The following is a 23,751-nucleotide window of genomic DNA, read 5'->3' on the forward strand; positions in this document are numbered from 1 at the left end:
GGGCCGACAATAAAAACCTATCAATCCTTGAGTATGTTTTATGCCTACTTGAATAATATGAGAATTCCTTCTCCCTTGGGTGCTGCCTCCTCCATATATCCATAAGTTTCATTTCCTGCATTGATTAACCATAAATTTGGCCACTTTATTTTTTTTTGCTAGTCTTTTGTCCAGTTTTATCCAACAATGGATCCAAATTAAGGTTAAAATCCACTCCTATCAAAATTCTGAATATATCTGACACTTTATCATTACATACCTCCCTGCTGGATCTATTATTTCCTCCTATTTTGATTGGTACATTTTTATTAATTAATATAGCTACACCTCTGGCTTTTGAATTATATGATGCTGCTGTTACTTGCCTTATCCAGTCTCTCCTTAATTTATTATGTTCCACTTCAGTTAGATGCGTTTCCTGCTCAAATGCTATGTCTATTTTTTCTTTTTTCAGGAAATTTAATAGTCTTTTTCGTTTAATTTGGTTATGTATTCCATTAATATTTATAGTCATATAGTTCAACATGGCCATCTCATATCCTGTTTACACCATTCTTGAAAATTCATTAATTACCTTCTGGGATCATCAACCATCAGTGCTGCTGGGTAAATCATTGAATATTTTAAGTTTTTGGATTTCAGTTGTCTCTTTACCTCATCAAATTCTTTTCTTTGTTTGACCAAGGCAGGGCTAAAGTCCTGAAAAAGCATTACTTTTATGTGGTCCACCACTAATGGGCCATTGTATCCCAAGATCGCATCCGGCTACTTAAAAGTCTTATCAAAACTGGTCGTAGTTGTTTTTTTTGGGTCCAGTAAGCCATTTTCATTTGCAGCTTTGCCTATAACTTGTTTTGTCCCAGCATTTGTGGGATCCATGTTTCAAAGAAGCTCTCCGGGTCTTTCCCCTCATTCCAATAATTCTTGCATTGTTGCGTCTGCTGAAATTTTCCATATGATCCATCAGTCCTTATCTGTCTGTGTCCCATGTTTTTGATTTTTCTTCTAGAACCCTTTAGCGTATCTTTTGTTTTATCCAGCCCAGCCTCCACTTGATTTATTTGTTCCGTTAAATCTTCCAAGATTTCTTTAAGTTCCAATATAATTTCCAGAATGTCTTTTATTGCTGATTCAACACTCATAAAATGAGTGCACAAAGTTTCCATCTTATTCAGAATATTGGGCTGACCCCTCTCTCCCCACCCCCCAGTTCTGGTGGTTCAGCCAGTCCCAAGGCTCCTCCTCATTGGGCTTTCACTCAATGTTCTTTGCTGAACCGTTGCTTCTTCAGCTTTTGTTTTTTGTTGTCTTGGTCATTTATTACTAGCTTTATCCATTTTTGACAGTGAAATTCTGATTTTTGAGCTTTCAAACTGTCTTTTTAATACTTTTTATGGAGAGCCTTTTCAAAACTCATCTGCTTAGATCCTGGGCATGGCTACACCCTCTTATCTCCCTCAATCTAAGTGGAAAAGCCTACTCACACCCACTCTGCCTATACCTCTCATAATCTTATAAACCTCTATCAAATCTCCCCTCATTCTTCTTCGTTCCATGTAATAAAGTCCTAACCTGTTTTATCCTTCCCTGTAACTCAATTCCTGAAGACCTGGCAACATCTTAATAAATCTTCTCTGCACTCTTTCAATCTTATTGATATCTTTCCTGTAGTTAGGCGACCAGAACTGCACACAATACTCCATATTTGGCCTCACCAATGTCTTAAACAACTTCAACATAACATCCCAACTCCTATACTTAATACTTTGATTTATAAAGGATAAGATTCTAAAAACTTTCTTTATAACCCTGTCCACCTGCAACACCACCTTCAGGAAACAATATACCTGCATTCCCAGATCTCTGCTCCTCCACGCCCTACCATGGTTTGCTCTTCCAAAATGCATTGCCTCACACTTGTCTGCATTAAACGCCATCTGCCATTTACTGGCCCATTTTCCCAATAGGTCCAGATCCCTCTACAAGCTTTGAAAATCTTCCTCACTGTCCACTACACCTCCTATGTTTGTGTTATCAGTAAACTTGCTGATCCAATTTACCACATTATCATCCAGATCATTGATATAGACAACAAACAATGATGGTCCCAATACTGATCCCTGAGATGCACTACTAGTCACAGGCCTCCAGTCTGAGAAGCAACCTCCCACACAGCTAATTATGAATCCAGTTTACAACCTCTCCATGGATACCTAGTGTTATAACCTTCTGAACTAACCTCCCATGTGGGTCCTGGTCAAAGGCCTTACTAAAGTCTGTGTCAACAACGTCCACAACCTTTCCATTATCTGCCTTCTTAGTAACATCTTCAAAAAACTCTACAAGATTTGTTAAACATGACATACTACGCACAAAGCTATATTGACTGTCCTTAATCAGCCCATGCCTCTCCAAGTACTCTCCAATATGCTATCTCTCAGAACTCTTTCCTATAATTTACTTATTACTGTCACCAGTCTCACCAGATTATAATTACTTGTTTACTTTTGGAGCCTTTTTTAAACAATGAAACAACATGAGCTACCCTCCAATCCTCTGGCACCTTACCTGTGGTCAAGGACATTTTGAATATATCTGCCAGGGCGCCTGCAATTTCTATACTGGTCTCCATCAGGGTCCAAGGGAATATCATATCTGGCCCGGGGATTTGTCTACCTTTATTCTCTGTAACGCAGCAAACACCTAGTCCTCCTTAATCTTCATATGTTCTATAACACTTTTGCTTGTTTCCCTTCCTTATGCACTATACCTGTTTCCTGACTAAATACTGATGTAAAAAAACTGTTTAAGACCTCCCCTATTTTGTGAGGCTCCACACATATTTGACCACTCTGATCCTCTTGGGGACCAATTCTGACCCTTTCTATCCTTTTACTCTTAATATACTTGTAGAAACCCTTTGGATTTACGTTTACATTATCTGCCAAAGTCTCCCTTCTGCCTTCCCGATTTCCTTCTTTAGTATTTTCTATATTCTACAAGAACCTCATTTGCTTCTTGTTGCTTATACCTGTTATACACCTTCATAACCAGATGCCCAACATCCCTTGAAAACCAAGGTTCCCTATGCCTCTTTGCCTTTAATCCTGGTAGGAACATGCAAAGTCTGCACTATCAAAATTTTGTCTTTTAAGGCCTTCGACTTACTGGACACATCCTTGCCAGAAAATAAACTTAGTCTAAATACACTCTTTCTAGATCCTTTCTCATTTCCACAAAATTGGCCTTTCTCCAATTTAGAACCTCAACTCGAGGACCAGATATATCCTTATTCACAATTAACTTGAAACTATTGATATTTATGGTCATTGGATCCAAAATGTTCACCTAAATTGGTACTTCTATAATGTGGTTTAGAAAACTTTCCTGAATACATATGACAAACTCCAAGCCATCCAGCCCTTTTACAGTATGAGAGTCCCAGTGAATATGGGAAGTTAAAATCCCCTACTATCACAACTTTCAGTCTCTTACATCAGTCTGCTATCACTCTGCAGATTTTTTCCTCCAATTCTCTCTGACTATTGGGCTGTCTATAATACAACCCTATCAGTATGGTCACACTTTTCTCATTTCTCTGCTCCACCCATATAGCCTTTGTAGATGAGCTCTCCAGGCTGTCCTATCCACATACTGCTGTGATATTTTCCCTGACTAGCAATGTTACTCCTCCCCCTTTCATCCCTCCCCTCTTTATCACATCTGAAACAATGGAATGCCGGAACATTGAGCTGCCAGTCTTGCCCTCTCCTTCAACCAGGTCTTATTAATAGCAATAATATCATAATCCCACATGCCAATCCACACTCCAAGATCATCTACCTCATCAACAATACTCCTTGTATTGAAATAGATGCACCTGAGAACATTTCTATCATGTACAAACCTCTGATTTTTGTCTATATGTGTAGTTCTCATATGACCCTTATCCTCCTCCACCTTACTATCTGCTCTAACACTCTGGCTTCCCTCCCTTTGCAAACTTGCCTGCAAGGATGTTAGTCCACCTTCCCTGGATCAGAGCCTAATTGTCCAGAAACATGAAGACCTCCATCCAGCACCTCCTGACATGAAATATTTCATTGTGTTTCCATCTTCACATTCACATGCTCCAGTTCATGATCCATATCAACCTATTCTTTTTACATTTATATAGACACTTTTATAGTTTGTTTTTGACTCTCTTTTTGGATATTTCTTTTTGTTACTTAATCTTTCATTATTAATTTCTTGGTTTTCCTGCTCTAAAATTCTCCCAGGCTGAGGTTTCTAATTGTGTAAAATTGTAAGTATGTTATTTTGATCCAATATTACCCTTATTTGTTATTCACAGTTGAATCAATTTCTTTGGTGGTCAATTGGTTTCTCTGAGTAGGTTTTATAGTGAAAAGAACCAAAGGGGAGTTGACATGTACATGTGAGAGAGAACAGGTTTCAGGGGTACAAGGAATAAAGGGGATGTTTTGCTTGGAGCGACCCAAGAAGCTGAACGGAATCTTTGTGTTGTTATGATGGGTATCTGTTGTACAAAATCTTTAAATGTTAGCTATTACTTGCCTGCCGTCTTATCTTTTAATGAACTTTCCAAATTTATCATGATTAATTTGTATCTTTCTAGTTTATTTTGTTTCATACAACTTGTTCCCTAACAGCCCATTAACAATGCAGTTATTAATTCTTATTCACAAGCTTTCTTTGAATACTTCAGTTGGTTCACCAATTTGACCACATCAAACCTTGATGAAGGCCTCAAGCTTGAAATGTTGGTTATATATCTTTACTTCCTGAGTTCCTCCAATATTTCTGTGTTTTCATACGTTATGTCGATGCCTTGGAGATTAGATTTATGTTTGAGTCTTCAATAATTTGTGTTTAAAATGAGAGACACAGAGAAAAACCCAAACTGATTTTTGATTTTACCCTTGTCTACTGGGACTAGTGTTCTTGTATTTTGTAAAGACATTGATGGTTGATGTATTAAAAGGAATGATTTTGACGTATTTGGGTTATGCAGTTTAAACTGTGAGGGGTCTTATCAACCTTTAACTCTTTTCTAATTGCTGAGGCTCTAAAAGCATCATGAGGATTTTGACTGCTGTTTTAGCCAATAGATTCAAGAGGGACATGGTGTATTTAACAACACATCATGAAGATGAATCAAGCTGGAGGAAGTCCAAATGAGTAAGTTTATAGTATTTTATACTGAAAACATGCCATTGGGTCCAATAATGCTGAATATTTAGCACATCCTTAAAAATTGCAAGGAATTTAAAGCCCTTGTGACTTGTCAAAATATTGCTCATCTTTTGTGATGAGCAAAGTAGATAGACTGGAATGCGAGCTAGTGGCAGAAGTGGTATCTAGGAAGGTGGGATAATCGGGATAATCGGGAGGATGGCTTGTACTTCTGAATATCCTTTTATTGTGGCTGCAGTAAACCTGAGAAATCTAAACACAATGATCAGTTGCAAACCATTTTCTCAACGACACTAGAAATGGGCATGGATTCTCCATTTGCACAGGTAAAAGATCTAATGGCAATTCCCTATCGCACGGGATGCACACTGACTCTCCAGTTCTTGGTTTCCACATGAACTTTATGCAGTAATTATTTGGTGCCAACATTTTCTGATATGTGTTATTTTATTTCAAATTGATATTACTGATTGTGGTGTAATGGATCTAAAACATAGTGAACAGAACTCATTCAAACAGATTACATGGATTTACCTTTTTCAGGAGTAATTATACTAGAGTTGAATTTTATTGTTTTGCATTAATGAGGCAGGAGTTAGTGCTCCTGGTATCACATGCTGTTAGAGTGGTGTTTGCATCCTTTTCTGTGTGCTCTGGTTTCCTCGCACTCTAAGATACCTCTTTGGTTGTTTGGGAATAGTAATCAAAGGGCATGTGTAAGAGATTGTGACTCATGGCATTGCTCCTCTGTGTCATAATGAGTATAAGAAAAACATATTTGTATTTATTTTAGTTCAGGCTAAATTATATTTTGTATTACAAAAAATAATTTTGATATGCCAATTAAAATAAAAATGAAAACCCTACTCTCACATTTAGTATATCAACCCAGGACTAAGAGGGAAAGACTTTTTTGGCAGAGCAACTAATGATGCCAGAAAACATTCCACACATCAATTTGAGCTGGTTTCTTTCACTACATTCTTTACTGGTGTAAATATTGAAAAAGATCTCAATCCTGCGCTGTCTGTAAGTTGGTATGTTCTCCTCATATCTGTATGGGTTTTCCCCAGGGGGGTCTGGTCTCCTCCCACTGTTTGAAACATACTTGTGTGTAAATTGGGGAGTCTGGACTTGTGAGCCAAAATGGCCTGTTACCGTGCTGTACGTCTAAACTTTAAAAAAAAATTCAAAAGGTGTTTTGTTAGGGAGATAAATAAGAACCAGGAAAGCTGAGTAAAAGTGTCCCTCTCAAATCCTTTCTCAAAATACTGACTATTTCATCAGGTGTTGTAAATATGCACAAAGAAAAGTTGTTAAAGGAAAAGGTTTCTCTTTTTGTGGTGTAAAGATCAAAGAGCACCTTTGGACTTTTTTGGTTCTGTTATCTGAGTATAATTCAAAAATAAATTGCTTAATCTTTTTAAGTACAATAAATAGCAACTGTTTTGAAGTTTTTTTTTAACTTGCTAAAATGTTTAATGTATACAAATCTGTTTCCTTACATGAAATGAAGCCTTCATTAGAATCTGCCTTGCTCTGTCATAATCTTTCATAACTAAATTATATTTTTGCTTTCCAGTTCTCAGAATTAGCTTCTCAAACACTTTTTTCCCTGTGCACTAGTTAAATGATTTAAAAGGTAGATGGAAAATAATTGTATGGCTACAAATAGAGATTGGGTTAATTGGCTTTTTTCTTTGATAAGTATTTCATTGTGGAGGGAGAGTGACCTTTTGGATGTCAGCCATGCATTAAATTTTTCCTTTAAGCCGGGTAATGGAAAACTGCAGATTTCCTTTAAGTAAGAAGTAATTGAATTGATTTTCAGTGGTGTAATTACTAGTCAATGACAAATCCTGCTGCTTTATTAAACAGCTACATTAGATTTCAGGTAAATGCTTTCACAAATACTTTTAACTCTCCAGGTTCAGAAAAAGACAACCAAGGAAAGGATTAGTGGTGAGTGAAAACTCACACTGATCCTGTGTCATTAGTTCTTTGGAAAGCTTGTGAAAATATTGTCTTAAATCTTGCTGCTAACTACAAGTCAAAATGTGATTATTTTCATATAAATTGTACATATGGGCCAAAATGATACATGGTGCAGTTGAACAGGTACTTTGTTTTTTTAAAAAAATCCAAAACAACTACAATAGTATAGTTCAGTGTTTTAAAAAGAAGTAAAACTCTCATTTATCATATAGGAATCTGGATACAGGTGGGAGGATTTGGTGGTTCTGAGCATCAGTGTCCAGTACCAAGCACAGCTTGTGAAAATCTGCATCTGGAAGGCAGAAGTCCCCAGAGCCAAACAGAATTCCTCCCAGGATAAATTCTAGGTTTTGTTAGTCACATAGCTCCTGAAATTTTTGTTTTGGTTGAGGGAAGACACAAGAACAAAGAATATTGCATCACAGACCTTTTCACCTACAATGTTGTGCCAACCTATGTAAATTACACCACAAAAATCTAATCCTTCCTTTCTTACATCCATGTGGCTATCTAAGTCTTTTAAATGTCCCCTTTGTACCACCCACCACTCCTTTATTCACCTCTAGTTTTAGCTATTGTCGCCCCCATAAAAAGATGCTGGATGCCCCTCAATCTTGCATTAAGCTATATCAAGTCACCTCTTGTCCTTCATCACTCCAAAGAGAAAAGTCCTATCTCTGTCAAACAACATCCTGGTAAATCTCCTCTGCACCCTCTCTAAAGTATCTACATCCTTCCTGTAATGAGGCAACAAGAATTGAACACAATACTCTCAATCCCCTGACAAATGAAGACCGGCAACCTTGGGGGGGGGGGGGGGGTCCCCTCTACACAGTTAAGAATTCTGGCATTAACTATATACTCCTCCTTCAAGTTTAACTTTCCAAAGTGTAACTCAGCTCTTGGAATAGAGGGATCCCTATGAGCTCAACCTTTCATGTTCATTGAGAAGCTTGATTTATTTTTCATATAATCACTATTTGTATATTTATGGAGAGGGTGGGAAAAAAGTATTAGTTGTTCATAAAGTTTAACATGGTTTTCATATCATTTTGCTTTTGTGGTGGTAATGGTTTACACATAGAATTTTGTTAATGTGACTGAATATATATCAATGTAGTAATTCAATATTTGAAATGCCTGTTGCCTCCTCACATGAATATTTTCTCACACATCATCTGTGATTAGTTAGTATAAAATGTTTCAAATATTCTAATAGATTTGGACCAATTATTGCTTTAAACATGTTTGCGACTTTAGAATTTGTTGAATGTCTAATTCTGCACCAACATGGAATTGGAGGAATTAACAGTCAGTGGGTGATCTGCTCCTGGCCAGGACAATTTGTATATATCCTCCCTCCTAATAATTAATACTGTAATATTTGATGCTTTCTTGAAGATCTTAACTCCTATGGTCAAGGTCTCACTTGGCAGGTGAGCTGCCGAACAGGATTCAAGACTGGCTTTGTGGAAGGAGTCAGCCAGTAGTAGGTGGCGATTGTGGTTCCGATTGGATTGTCACCAGTGGTGTTCTGTGGGAGTTGGCGTCGGGTCCACTGTTGTTGGTTATCTATATTAACAATTTACACCAAAATTGGTGGTGTAGTGGACAATGATGAAGGATCTCCATCAATTAGAAGCTGGACTAAAGAGTGACAAATGGAGTTTAAATTTAGATATATAAATTGGTAACAGGCTCTTTGGCCCACGAGCCCTTTCCTCCCAATTACAGAGAGCCGTAGGGGTGCAGGTGCATAGTTCCCTGAAAGTGGCAGCAGGTAGACAAGTTGGTGAAAAAGGTATTTAACACACTTCTCTATGAGGATATTGAGTACAAAGGTCACAATTGGGATGATGTGTATAGTTCTATGGGAATAATATTAATAAATTGAAAGGGGGGCAAAGAAGATACTCCAGAATTATGTCAGGACTGGAGTTATAGTGAAAGAATTCTTTTTAAAGATGCTATTGAGGGCAATTACTCATTCTTGATCCTGAGTGGCAGATGATTTCATCAGAATTAGGTTTATTGTCATGAAATTGTTGTTTTGCAGACGCAGAATTGTGCAGAACAAGGTGTAAAGTTACTATAAATTACAATTCCATGGATACAAGATTAAAAAAAAAATAACATGCAGAAAAGAGAAAAAGTGAGGTAGTGTCTATAGGTTCATTGTCCATTCAGAAATCTGATGGCAGAGGGGAAGAAGCTGTTTGTACCTTCATCTTGACGAGGAAAGGGCATGGCCTGGGTATTGATGGATACAAGCTGCTTTTTTGAGGCACTGCCTCTTAAAGATGTTCTGAATGGAATGAAGACTAATGCCCATGATGTCAACACTGGCTGTGTTGACAGCCAAGCCCAATGCAGCTCTTGCTTAATGTCTATTCATACTATAAATATACATTAGAGGTTGTTACAGAGAAATTAGGAGAAATACTCTTATCCCACTGAAACTACTGAGGCCAAATTAACTTGTCATTAGTAGAAAGCTTCTCCAACTACAAGCCTTTGGGAAGCTGCCAATGTAAAGATTCAGAAATGACATTAAGATTAGAGCTATTAAACAGAATAGACTTCGATTTGTAGTTGAGTGACAGTACTCATGTTAATTGCTCCAAGTTCAATGTATATATTTAAAAAAAAAGAAACATGGTATTACTCAGAGGTAAGTACTTACACTTCATCCTGAAGTTGGCTCCGGAGTTGATGCATAACCCTGGGGTCTTCTGTTGAGTAACTGTGCAATGCCTGGACAAGAGACATAAATTTGCAAGGTTCAATAATTGAGAACAAATGAGACAGTTATTTTTCCAGGAATTCTGTGATAAATTACTTCACTTAGACAGAAGAGTCTGCTTCCATTGTGATCCAACAACCTTGGTTAGCAGTAAAAGTTTACAACTGACAATTATTTATGAAACAATCAAACATTAACAAATTTCGCATTCCAGTGCCATGGTTTGGAAGCAATTTTGTCTGAGAAGAGCTGACACTTGCACAGACCTATTTCGCCATGCTCATCAATTACCTTTAAGAAATTATGAAGCTTACCTTTAACCTCTCATTTGTTATCCTCTTCTCATCCATTTCAACTTTTAATTTCTTGTTCTCCTGCTGCAACCGTTCATTCATTTCCTGTAAATGGCTGTGTTGTGATAAAGATTTTAACAGCAAGTTAAGGAACAACAATCAAAAAAATTCAACCAAGAAGTATCCTATCTTGTAATTGTTAATTTTACATTGGGAGAAAATGTGCCACGTGGCTTTTTAAAAAAAAACCTCCATCAAGCAATTGAATTCTTTGATAACCCTCATTTTATGTAAATCAAAAGCTATAGAGGTCACAAAGATTTTTCCACTGAGAGGTTGGTATCATGCTGTAAAAATAATTTACAAACCATAGAAAATGAATGTTACAATCCAGTGCAAGCCAAAATGTTCATATATTCATTAAATGACATATCTTATGAAATTAAGAACAGACCTGCCTTCATTTACAGAATAAAATGGATATTGAATCTGAACTCTTATACAGCACCATAACCAGATATTAGTGCAACAGCTGATATTTGAGGTCAATAAACCAGAACAAGAAAATTATGTTTCAAGTTGGAGAGAGGAGTGAAGAAGCAAACATCTGTGAAATGGTGAAAAATCTGTCCAGATGATATAATGCATTCAACATCCTCTTTTTCATGGACAAATAACAGCAGCATCTGTAGAGAAAAATAGTGATTTAATGTTACAAATGATCTTTCATCAGCACTGGTTAGTTCTGATGCAAACAGGAATGGTCAATTGTCTGAAATCATTTAATTCAATATTGAATCTCAAGGACTGTTCAAATGAAGTGCAACATAATCTTGAGGAACAGCACCCCAGTTTCCATGTTGCAACCTTCCATTCTGAGGTAAGGTCTACCACTCAAAACATTAGGGTTTCAGTAGGCCATAGAATGTAAAACTGCTGTTAAGTAGAACATGACATATCTGTTGAGAGTTTGGGCTGGGTAGCAACTCTTCCAATGGATATCAATTGTGAAATAAAAAGACCCGAATAAATACCAGCTCCTCTAATAGCATTATATTCTCAAATTATTTGTTGTTCCAAGATGGTGAAAGAAGGCTTGAAATCTATTCATTGATCAATGACAACAAGCAGAGATAACTTTAACAAACCAGATCTGACTAAAAGACTAGTGGGAGGTTTCTATACTTTCATGAAGTTTCCTTCCAACCCAGGTCTACCTTTGGAGCAAGCCCCACTGTTTAGTCATTTGCTTATTGCTGAGCTTTATTTAATGATTATTGATCAAAACACTGTATATCTCACAGCATCCATTCATCCTGTTTATAATAATCAAATATGTATCCTGAATAACCCAACTATTCTTTATTCTCTTAAAAGTCTAGTTTAACCATTGATTTTGCATGTCAATATTACAATAACATTTCATTGCAAACACATGTTGACAATGTCTCCTGCTGTTTCCACACTACACATCTAGACATTTCTAACCAACCTTCTGCTTATTGCTTATCTTCTATGTTCTTTCTAGAGGATTTATATACCTTTTCTATCTTACATGCATCCATAATTAATTTATGGTTGGCATGCTAACGGTCTTAGAATCTCTTGTCAGAAACAAATGAAAATCTTAAGCCAAAGTTTAATACTTACAAAGAAAATTTGATAATTTTTAACCAACCTTTCCTTTGACTTGTATTTGAATAACATAGTCACTGGAATGTATTATTTGCTAGATTTTGGTCAAACCTAACAAATAATCTCTAGTTATATATGCTGTATTATTTTATAAATAAAACACTACATATACAGTGCCCTGCATAATGTTTGGGGACAAAGATAATTTTTCCTTTAGTTACCCTGTGCTCCAGAGTTTGAAATTTGTAATCAAACAATTCACATGTTATTAAAGTGCACATTCCAGATTGTACTCAAGGTTACATTTTGGGGTTTGACCGTGTGGAATGCAGCACCTTTTATACATAGTCCCCTCATTTCGGTGCACCATAATGTTTGGCTTCACAGGTATTTGAGATTGCGCACGTATGTTTAATTGCTTCTAAGCTTTTCATCACGTTTGGGGTCTGTAATTACCATTTTTAAACATGAGGACCAGAGTTGTGCCAATGAAAGTTAAAAAAAAATCCATAATGAGGCTGAAAAACAAGAATAAAACAGGATTACCAAAATCAACAGTTTGGAACATCATTAAAAAGAAAGAGCATGCTGGTGAGCTCAGTAATTGCAAAAGGACAGGTATTCCAATGTAGACCTCCATTGCTAATGTCAGAATTCTCGTCATAATGAAGAAAATACCCAAATGCATGTCCAACAGTTCAGTAACACTCTTCCAGAGGCATGTGTTGATGACTACTGTCTGCAGAAGACCTCATGAACAGAAAATTGCAGAGGTAATACTGCAAGATTACAGTTTGCCAAGAAGTATTGAAAAGAGCCTGCAGAATTCTGGAAAAAGGTCTTGTGGGCAGATGAATCCAAGATTAACTTGCATTAAAGTGATGGCAAGACCAAAGTCTGGAGGCGTAAAGAAGTTGCCCAAGAACCAAAGCATGCTACCTTTGCCATGGTTTGCATCTTGCAGAGCAGCCTCTGTATTTCTGTTCATGAATCCTTCTGTGGATAGTAGTCATTGACATATTCACTCCTGCCTCCTGAAGAGCATTTCTCATCTGTTGGACGTATGCTTTGGGATTTTTCTTCATTATGATGAATATTTTTCTGTCATCAACAATGTAAGTTTTTCTTTAATACCAGTCCCTTTGCGATTACTGAGCTCACCAGTATGCTCTTTCTTCTTAATGATGTTCCAAACTGTTGATTTTAGTAATCCTGAGATTTGGGTGATGTCTCTTACTGTTTTATTCTTGTTTTGAAATATGTCAACTACAGACTCCAAAGGTGATCAAAAGCTTAGAAGCAAGCCTAGCTCTCTCATACCTGCCCTAATGAAGTAATTAAACATACCTGAGTACTCACAAACACCTGTGAAGCCAAATGTCCCAAACATATGGTGCCCTGAAATGAGGAGACTATGTAAAAAAAAAGTGTTGTAATTTCTATGTTGTCAAACCAAAATGTGTACAAATAACCTAAAATCTGGAATGTGCATTTTAATTACATGTGAATTGTTTGATTACAAATTTCAAACTGTGGAGCACAGGATTAAATAAAGGAAAAAAAAGTGTCTTTGTCCCAAATGGTGTGGAGAGGGCTCAGTATAACCCAAAAGTGTCATATTGCATATCCTGTAACTTCTCAACAGTCCATACATGTGAACAAGAGACATTTTACATTTCCGGTTGTAATCTTTCAGCAGAATGAAGTAGGAAAAGTAAAGGTCAGAAAGACTGAGTGATAATTGTGCTGGAATTTTCTGATACCTTTACGACACAGAGTCACATCTTGCCCTTGATCAAAACAAAAAACTTCCAACATTTTTACTCCACTCAACTTTCACATCGTCCTTTTCTACAATTCTGCCCTTCCCAAAGTTTCTGTCTTTGTCACTTCAGTGCTTACTACTACACCAATGCTTCTAAGATGACTTCCTTTCCTTCAGTCAAGTATTCCCCGCCACTTTCATTAACCCACCCTTCAACCACGTCAGTTCTATTTCCTTCACTTCTTCTACCCAGAGCAACGAGAAAGTCCTATCCTTGGTTTCCATCCCACCTGCCTCCACGGTCAAAGAATGCCTCCAAAGTGATGCAACTTCTGGTCACAATTTTCTCCCAGTGAGATTCTAAAGGAACTATTCCCTCAGGGGTAATCTATTAGCTCTTCTTTTTCCATGCATTTAAAAGGATATGATACTTCCCTCTGTCCAAGGACCACAGCATTCTCAGAGGAGTGAATCACTTAAATTTAGCACAGAACATTTAGTGCTCACATTGTGGTCTCCTCTACTTTGGGTGACTGTTTTGTACAGCATCTCCATATTGTCTGTGTGGGTAATGTTTTTTTCCGGATACTCTGCTCACTTGGTCTTCAGTTTCCTAGTCTGTTTCAAGAAAGCCTTATGTAATTCCTGTTTCAGATCTCAAATTTACAGTATCCAGTCTTATTGATCCGGGTAATTTCTGATTTTATTGGTTCCTTTCTACATTTTTTAAAAACTTGCTGACTTTTATCATCGTTTGATGTGGTTCCAAAACACTTAACCTCAATCTCCTCTGCTATCCTCCCAATCACAGAGCTTCCTTTTTTGTGCAACTTTATCTCCTAACTCTTTGCAGTTCTGGTAAAAGATCAACAACCTGATGATTTAATTCTTTATCTCTCCTATCTAATTTAAATGGAAGAGTACAGCGCAGGAACAGGCCACTCAGTCCATCTGTCTGCACTGAACGTGCTGCTCAAATAAAATTAAAACTCTACTAACAGCACAAGATACATATCCTTCTACTTCCTGCACATTCAGGAGCGCAAGAGGCTCTTAAATGGCACTGTCGCTTCTGTTTCCATTATCCCTGGCAGCCTGTTCCAGACACCTACCATTCTCTACGTTTAAAAAAAACTTGAACTCCTCTAGTATGTGATATTTTTACTGCAGGGGAAAAAAGATTCTAACAGTCTTCCCTACCAATCCTCCCATAATTTTATAAACTTTTATCAGGTCACAGTCTCTGATGCTCCAGATAAAAACCATGCAAGTTTGCCCAACAGAGTCGTCATTGCCCTGGGATTCCTGGAAAAATATTTACTTGCTCAGTGTTGCAGAGTAGGAAATGTGCAATCTGCTTTTGATCAATCTCATCAATTGCTGAAAATAATTTCCTTGTATGGGTCTCTGCAGGTCGATAAAAAACAATAATCAAAAGGGAATATGGGCTGCTTGCATTACCTGAAGGATATTACTGGTCAGTACAAATCAGATACAATACAAAGCACTCTGATTAAAATACGAGGAAATCTGACACTTAGACCAAGCAGTTCCCAGCAGCAGCACTCACTCTTTCTCAGTTGATAGTTGGAGAATTTGCTTGGTTTGCTCTTTGATCTTTTTTCCAAGTTTTTCATTGGCTTGCCTGTGTTTTTAAAATAAAAACACAACTTTTTACTTGTGAAAAGGAGAGTTAGAAAAAAATAATAACCACATTGAATTATGCATTTGTTGGAAAGGTGACCTGGACCGATATATCAACACCATTTCATTCTCTTTTACATAATGAGCTGCATCCCATATTTTACCAATATTTCCTGTTTTTGCATTAAAACTCAAGCATTCTTTGTTTTATTTATTTTACACGGTTTTTATCATAATCAGAAATGTCTCAAGATATTTGTTCATTTTTCATTTACAGAGTATGAGCATTGTTAGCAAGCTCACTTATCATTGTCCATTCTAAATGTCCTTGAGCTCACATCAAGTGGTGATGGTACTTCCATTATGTTGTGGGAACAGAGGTCCAGCGTATAGACCCAGGAGAAGTAATGATAGCATTTTGTGTCTTAGATTTCAATCATCAACATATTTTGATTTTATTTTATTCTTGAGTTCACTGCCACTTCTTTTCTAATTTTGAAGAATCTCTCCATGTGTACCCTCTTTCCATCCTTGTCTTCAATAAGGTATTTATGATAGATCCCTATAGTTTGTTCTGCTGGGCATTTCCCACAGCCACCATTAACACACTGCAGAAACCAAGAGTTTAATGTGCTGAGAACTGCCCGAAACAGCCATTTTGGACTTGCCCTATTTGAATTTTCCTTTGTTCTAAACGCCACCCCAACCTTTTGCTGAAAACTAATTTGTATTTTTTACTTTCCTAGTTCTGATTAAGATTCCCTCTTTCTCCTACCTTGGATGCTACCTGACCTGCTGAATATTACCATCATTTTTTATTTTTGTCATTGAAAATAGATTTGGCATTGGGGGCTGGTGGTGAATCTGGTACAACATTCAAAAGACTCTGAATTTGGCATATAGATGGTGAAAAATGGAGGGTTCTGGGTGGAAAAATTAGATTCTTGTGGAGTAGGTTTCTATTGGTTGACACAACATTTTGGGCTGAAGGGCCTGTACTATGTTCTGTGGAATATCATAGTTCTATATTTTAAGTGCTGGTTATTCAGAATCTGCTATTCCATATTCTTTAGAACCTTTTTCTAGTTGGTAAAGCTCATGGAACATGCTTTCAAAGCAGTTCTGCTGCATTGCATCTTGTGGATGACTTCTAACTATAATCATAGCATGCTACTAGTGGATAGATTGAGTCGGCCAAACTGTTTTATCTTGGATGGCAATAAAATTTCTCAATTGCAGCAGCTGTATCCATCCAACCAAATGATGAGGACTCTATCATGTTTCTGGCTTGTTCTTTACATATGTTGAACATGATTAGGGGAATCTGTAGATGAATAATTCATAATAGGATTCCTACCTTCTGATGTGTCCCAATATTAATGATATTTGTCCCGGGCCCCTTTGAAGCTTCTAGCCATTGGTGACCCACAGGGAGTTTATCAAATTTCAAATATATTGTCAGAGTACATACATGACATCACATACAACCCTGAAGAGACTTCCTATCACCGACAACATCTAGAACCTTGTGCATAATAGAATATTGTTATGGGCAAGTTGAGAATAATACAGGTTTGTACTTCTGTTTAATGTGTAGTTCTTCTAATTGAAACATGACAGAATAATAAACAGTTACAAGGTATATATTTATTATACTATAACACCATTGAAAATATTAAAGGTACTTACTTTTGATCCTTTACCCATTGATTAACGTTTGCCACAACCAATTCACTTTCTCGATGTAACCTTGAACTGTCTGACCTGGCATCGTGCAAGGACATTCGTAAGGTCTCAAGCTTAAAAAAAATTCAAAAATGATCTTGATCAAAATTAGAATGGCCAAATTAGAGGAAAAGATTTGATAAAAAGATCCAGTGATGGCAGAAACATTGGGATTATTGAAGACTCTTAAGTTGAAAAATGGAAAGTGCACATGAATGAAGTGTGAGGGAGTTATTTACAGAAGCAGGCATAGAAGGTAGGGTAAGTGGATGTGAATGCAGAGAAATAAAAGGATCAATCTGACGTGTCCCTGCCCATGATAGAGAAATAGAAAATTCATTCTGCCACAGTAGGATTTACAATGATGCTTATTTTCTCAGTGGCTCATTGTGATCTAATTTATAAAATTAAGTTGAACTAGTGCATAAGGTAATAAGAGCAGAAGTAGGCCATTCAGCCCATTGAGTCTGCTCCACCATTCCATCATGAGCTGATCCATTCTCTCACTCCCCTACCTTCTTCCCAGAACCTTTGATACCCTTATCAGCAACTAATTACACTTAAAAAAAAAATTTAAAATGACTTTCAGGTTAAATTAAAAAAATAAAATTAATCACCCAAAAAATGCAAAATAATTTAGTAGTCTAACAAACTTCTATTGCATGTGTGCAATATTTTAAAGCTCAAATATTGTGAACTAATTGGTGAAATTACACAAAAAATGTCACCACCAAATAGCAAGTAAGACATTACCTTGCAGTTTTAATTCCTGTTAATCTGAAAAAGAAAACCTGTATTCAATCTATTCTTGTACAAAACTCTCAAACAAACCAGGCCAGGAATTAAGACAATAATTACATTCACTATTTTTAAAAACAGAAATTCCAAAAAAAAAGTGATAGCTTTGTCAATATGATCAGATCAAGGAAACGAGCTGATCAGCAGACTTCAATTGGACAAGGATGGTACAGTTAGCACAAAGCTATGACAGCACTAGTGATCAGGTTCAAATCTGGCACTGTCTTTAAGGAGTTTGTACATACTCCCTGTGTCTGCGTGGGTTTCGTCCAGGTGCTCCAGTTTCCTCCCAACCTTCAAAAAGTATGGGGGTTGTAGGTAAATTTGGGTACATTGGTGGCAGGAGCCCATGGGCTGCAAGGGCCGTTACAATGCTGCGTGTCTAAATTTTTAATATTTAACACTGATTTCCGACCAATAATTGCCTCACCTTATCTTCAGCCTCAGCTCTGGCTCAACTCTCATGCAGGTCTTTACCGATTCTGGCCAATAATCAGTTTTCCTGGCATCATCTCTCTTGAACATTTAGCCAAAACTCTCCCATCAACATGGCTGCAACTGGCACCTTGAACTTTGACCCCACACAGGTTAATCACTATCTCCCCCACCTCTCCCACCCCACTGCCTCAGAAATCTCAAAGAAAAGCCTGTAGAATGATTTTACAGATTACCTGTTATCAAGTGAAATACTTTTTAGGTCAGTTTCATCTAAACAGCTTATAGATGATGTCAAAACCATTGTCAAGTCAATAAACTGTAAAAGGCTTTTAAAAAATTGATGCCAGTAAAAGGAGAAGATTGTACTGGGATTTTCAATTGAAAGTCACAATTGTAAATCTCAAACTTTTCTACAGGTGCACTGTGGAGGATATTCTGTCTGGTAGGGAGGTGCCAATGCCCAGACAAGAAAAATTCTCGAGAGTTGTCAACTCAGCCATCAACATTACAGGCACTAGTCTTCACTCCATCAAGGACATCTCAAAGAGGTGGTGTCTTAAGAAAGCAACCTCAATGACCTTCACCACCCAGGCCATGTCCCTTTCACGCTGCTGCCATCAGGAATGAGGTACAGGAGCACGAAGATGAACAACTAGTAGCGCAAGGACAGCTTCTTCCCCTCTGCCATCAGATTTCTGAATGGACAGTGAACCACAGACTACCTCACATTCTGCTATTTCTAGTACTATTTATCTATCTGTTTATTTATTTAAATTATCGCAGTCTTTGCACTGTTAATGCTGCTGCAAAACAACAAATTTTGTGATGTGTTTATGACAAATTCTGATTCTGCATTGTGGAAATGCACAATAGTCATGACATTTTATTTGGTATGTGGTGCAAAGAACATTTCAGAAATGTTGAAGAATTAACAGAAGATTAATGCGAAGACAAAGAGAATGTTGCTGGAACTGGTAAGCTTGAATTGACAGGAGAGATTGGATTGGCTGGGACTTTTCTTCCTGAGCATAAGAGGCTAAAATGGGGACCTCACAGAGGTTTATGAGTGACATAGTTAAGGTTAAATAGTCAAACCCTTTATCCCAGAGTAGGGAGCATAGATTTAAGGTGAGAGGGAAAGATATAAAAGGGACTGAAGGGCATCTTTACGCAGAGAGAGGTTGAACTGCAGAATGAATGAGCTACCAGAGAAAGTGGTAGAAGTGGGGACAATTATAATCTTCAAAAGACATTTGGATAGTAAAAATTTTGGACTGAGTATAAGCAAGTGGTGTTAGTTTGGATGGCATGGCTCAATCCTGTATTTCAGGTCTTATATCTAGATAGCACTGGATTCACTATTGCCAGAGAAAACAATCTGCTTTGATTGAAAGCATATATGTCCTATAAAATGAATTCAAACAATATTTCCATATTATCAATAAATTAGATATTCAAGTATAAAACAACAATTGCATTTAATTACCCAATAAAATATTTTAATATTAAGAATGTGTATGTACTAAAACAGAACACAATAGAAAAATGACTCTGATGTCATAAATTTGAATACATGTTTGAAGTACAGACTAACACATTTTCAACATCAAAGTGTAGCTGTGTGGTCATGAGGTGGTGTAATGAATATGCCAATTTTAGCCAGTGCAGATGGCATGTTTTGAGAAGTTGTCATTCTGAATTAATTTTTGTCAAAGAAACAGCTAGTAATGGCACATTTTAATAACAATGTTCACACAGTGAAAAATAGATTGAACTGTAATCTATATATTTTACAAGGAAAACTAAAGAGTGAAAGTACAGAATTACTGGAGGAACTCACCAGGCCTCTCAGCAGCCAACAGAGGTAAAGATGTATAACTGAGGTTTCAGATCTGATACCTTTGTCAAGGGCTTGAAGGGCTCAGGGCCAAAACATTGTTTATACATCTTTATCTCCTACAAATGCTGCGAGACCTGCTGTGTTTCCTCTAACATTCACAGCATATGCTGACTTTCATGTTGCATTCCAACTGTATTAAAGAGTATATTTGAGAAAAAAATAAAATTGGCTTATAAGGTGAATTGTATTTAAGGAGTGTTGCTGAATCCAATGGACACTTAAAGAGGTTGATGTTCAAACAAAAACTGGTTGGTTTAGACATTGTTGTTTGACTGGGTACTGAAGAGGAATGTTGTTTGGTGAAGATGCAATGATCTTTTTCTTTGAATGGTGGTCCTTCCAAAAAAAAAGCACCAGAAAGACAAACCATGCACTTGCAATTTTATGTTTAAAAAGTTCAAATACGCATTACTCTCACTCCTCTATCTGTTATTCTTGCTCTGTGCTTGTTTGTAACTGACGTGGAAGACAAACAATTGTTAAAAATAAAGAAAATAACACAATTTCAATAGATAAGAATTTTAAAGTGTAACTGTAGGGAGGTTCTGCTGATGAATTAAAGCCTTGCAAAATTTTGTCTCCTGAAGTCCTATTGTGTTTATTCTTTGAAAGAGATTTATTACACCCATTTGTTATCCCTGAGGGTGGTAGAGCTGCTGCTTTACAGCACCAGAGATCAGGCTCAATTCTTTCCTTTGGTACTGTCCATGTGGAGCTAGCTTGCTTGCAGGTTCTCCCTGTGCACTCATGGGCTTCCTCCCACATTGCAGAGACTTGCTGATTGGAACATTAGTTGGCTAATATAACTTGAGCCGTGTATGGGTGAATCTTAGTGAGTTGCTAAGAATAAAAATACGATTATTGTAAGATTAACGCAAATATTTTTGTTCAGAGCGGATTCTAGTGGTCTCTGTGATAACAAAAAAATGCAGTTACCATAAAAGCCCTCTCTTAGGTACTGTAAAAAAAATACACAGGTTCATGCCCATAACGACTCAAACCAGCTATGGGTCTCTGGACACTGGCTCATGGGAACCAAGGTAAAGGGAGCAGGATCCGTGAGGATGGCCTCAGGCACAGAAAACCTCCAGATCGCATTGGAGTTACGGAATTGAAAATTAGGGTTCATCAGTGGAGCAGGCAGGATGCACAGTTCGTGGGAGTGCAGGAGATGAACCACAGATGTTTGGTGTCTCTTTCTCTTAATGTTAGTGCAAATCAGGCTATGCTATTTACCATTTTATAGGTAAACAATACATGAGGAGAATAGGAGTACATAATCAAGAAAGAAAAATATCACTGACATCATATGATATAACATATTGCATTACAATGAACGATCCAAGAAAAAAAAAGATTGGGCAGCCTATCCTGAGAATTTATTAATAAAAATTAATGATCTGGTCTTCACCAACAAAGAGAAAAGAAATAAAATTAAATATAGTCTGGAAGGGAAAATAATTATACAAATGAAGTCATGCTGAAATAATTCATAAAAGGTTGCCAAATCTCTTCAAATTTAACAGAAGTTTCAAATGTATGACTCCCAACTTTCTCCATATTTAAACATGACATAATTTGAGAGAACCATTGAGTCAAAGTAGGTGGATTAGAATCTTTCCATTTAAATAAAATAGCTCTTCTTGCCAACAAGGTAGAAAAGGCTACAACCCAATGGGTGGGAGGATTGTGTTTTAAACTCATTAATGTTAAACAATAAATGAATATTAAAGTAACTTGAAGATTCAACCTCTTAAATTAGCTAGAAATTACTAGGGTCTCAATAATCTGGAATGAAACATTACCTCTTCTGTTTTAGAGTGATATCTCTCTTGAAGTGAGGTGAGCTCCACTTTCATTATCATTAACTCTTCTTCCTTACTTGTTAGTTCCTTCATGGTTTTGTGTGTCTTTCTCTGTGACAACATCACCTGGCTGCTGAGTTCCATTAATCGATTCTCATAAATATGTGCCTGCAATACAAGAAAGACCTTTCATTTCCATTATCTTTGCATTTCAACATACAGTCATCAGTTTTATCACTTTTTCTGAATCTGACAGCCATGTGTTGTTTTTATTCCTTTGCTTTTAATCATGGACAGTCCATATGTCCACACATAAAGGTGCCCTTGCCCTACTTGCCATTTTCTGAGAAGTGATTTGTTCTCAGGCCACTTAAGATGAACTGTATTTGGTTGTTTGGAAATAGTTCACAGGACCACTTCTCTTAATTGGAAAGCATTTATCATGTGCTTGGTTATTTCTTCACAGACCTCAAATGTGGTTACTAACTGTGTAGTTAATCCTGGAGGTGAAACTCACTGGAATTTAAGGTAGATGAAAGTTCAAAATGAGGCACAGAATCAGCATCATTCAGCCTGGAAACTTGGCCATCCAATCCCTGAGTCAACACTAATTGTCAACTAACTATTAACATGAAATGCTACGCCTGCCATCCTTATAATTTTTTATTTAATACTTCACTGTGAACCATGCTAATAAAAATATATACAAATATTTCATCATTAAAATATATAGTGACCTTTTCATTTTTCACCCCTTCCTCCCACCCTCTATAACTTAAAGCAAGAAATGAAAGAGAGAAAGAAGAAAAATAAATAAATAATAGAAGAACAAAAGAAAAGAAAGAAAAAGAAAGCGTGTCATCCAAAATTCCATATTTAAGTATTTTCGTACTTGCATCTTATCTCTTTAAGAGATGGAGCTCTGAAATCGGCAGTTTCTAATATACTCTATGTATGGTTCCCAAATTTGGTCAAATAAATCCTTAATATACAAATGTGCTGTGGAAATTTAGCAGGTTACACAGCATCCAAAGTAAGTGAAAGGCAATCAACATTTTGACAAAAACACAATGCTGAAGAAACTCAGCAGCTCAAACAGTGGAATTTATTTAACTAAGATTCATAAGGAATGTTTCTGGACTGAGCTCAACAGATTTTCTTGTTTAATATCCTACCATCCATTCAAGCACTAGTTGCCATACCTGTGGATCCCACAATGGACTCGAATTCTCTTAAATCCTATTGACTAATGCGGAAACCAATAATTCTCAAGCCTAAAGATCTGCATTGTTAAGATTATGAAGGTAATGCAAGTTGATTGGTGTGCATGAATCATAAGTAATGGGAACAAACCAAGCCTATCTGGCCATTCAACCAAATCATGCCACATTTTCTATTCAATACCATTTTCCTGTCCTATCCTTGAGGCTTTTAATTCCTTAATATCCAGAAATATTTGAACTCTGCTTTGAATACATTCAATAACAGTTCCTCCACAGCCCTTAAGGGTAGAGAATTCCAAGATTCATTCATCCTCTAAGAAATGTATCCTAATATCAGCTCTAATTTTGAGGCTGGGAACTGCCATTTTAAAGATTCTTATTTGCCAGAGAAAATATCTTGATTAACCCATTAAATAATTTTGTATGTCTTAATGAGATCACCTCTTGTTCTTTGAAGCTCCATAAAGAATCAGAACCTAGTTACATGAATTTGTCGTTAACGACACCCATCTTGCCAGATGTTGGAACAGCTAGAATAGCCTGAATGGAGCATCAAGGTGACAAGATGCT

General features: G+C 36.9%; 1 protein-coding gene across 8 annotated transcripts in view; it reads right to left on the reverse strand.

Annotated features, from left to right (window-relative positions):
* The window catches only part of LOC138744724 (polyamine-modulated factor 1-binding protein 1), a 640,882-nt gene that overhangs the window by 38,345 nt on the left and 578,786 nt on the right, over window positions 1-23,751 (reverse strand). For 7 of the 8 annotated variants that reach the window (XM_069901308.1, XM_069901306.1, XM_069901305.1 and 4 more), the window contains 5 exons: window positions 21,959-22,126; window positions 16,982-17,091; window positions 15,219-15,293; window positions 10,270-10,363; window positions 9,896-9,966 (listed from right to left, as the gene is read on the reverse strand). In XM_069901308.1, the coding sequence (XP_069757409.1) occupies window positions 9,896-9,966; window positions 10,270-10,363; window positions 15,219-15,293; window positions 16,982-17,091; window positions 21,959-22,126 (518 nt within the window). Of the gene's footprint in view, window positions 1-4,700; window positions 4,852-9,895; window positions 9,967-10,269; window positions 10,364-15,218; window positions 15,294-16,981; window positions 17,092-21,958; window positions 22,127-23,751 lie in introns of those variants that run through there. The other variant, XM_069901310.1, reaches the window with a different exon arrangement.

The sequence above is a fragment of the Narcine bancroftii genome, chromosome 10, assembly GCF_036971445.1.
Source record: "Narcine bancroftii isolate sNarBan1 chromosome 10, sNarBan1.hap1, whole genome shotgun sequence".
NCBI classification, from domain to species: Eukaryota; Metazoa; Chordata; class Chondrichthyes; order Torpediniformes; family Narcinidae; genus Narcine; species Narcine bancroftii.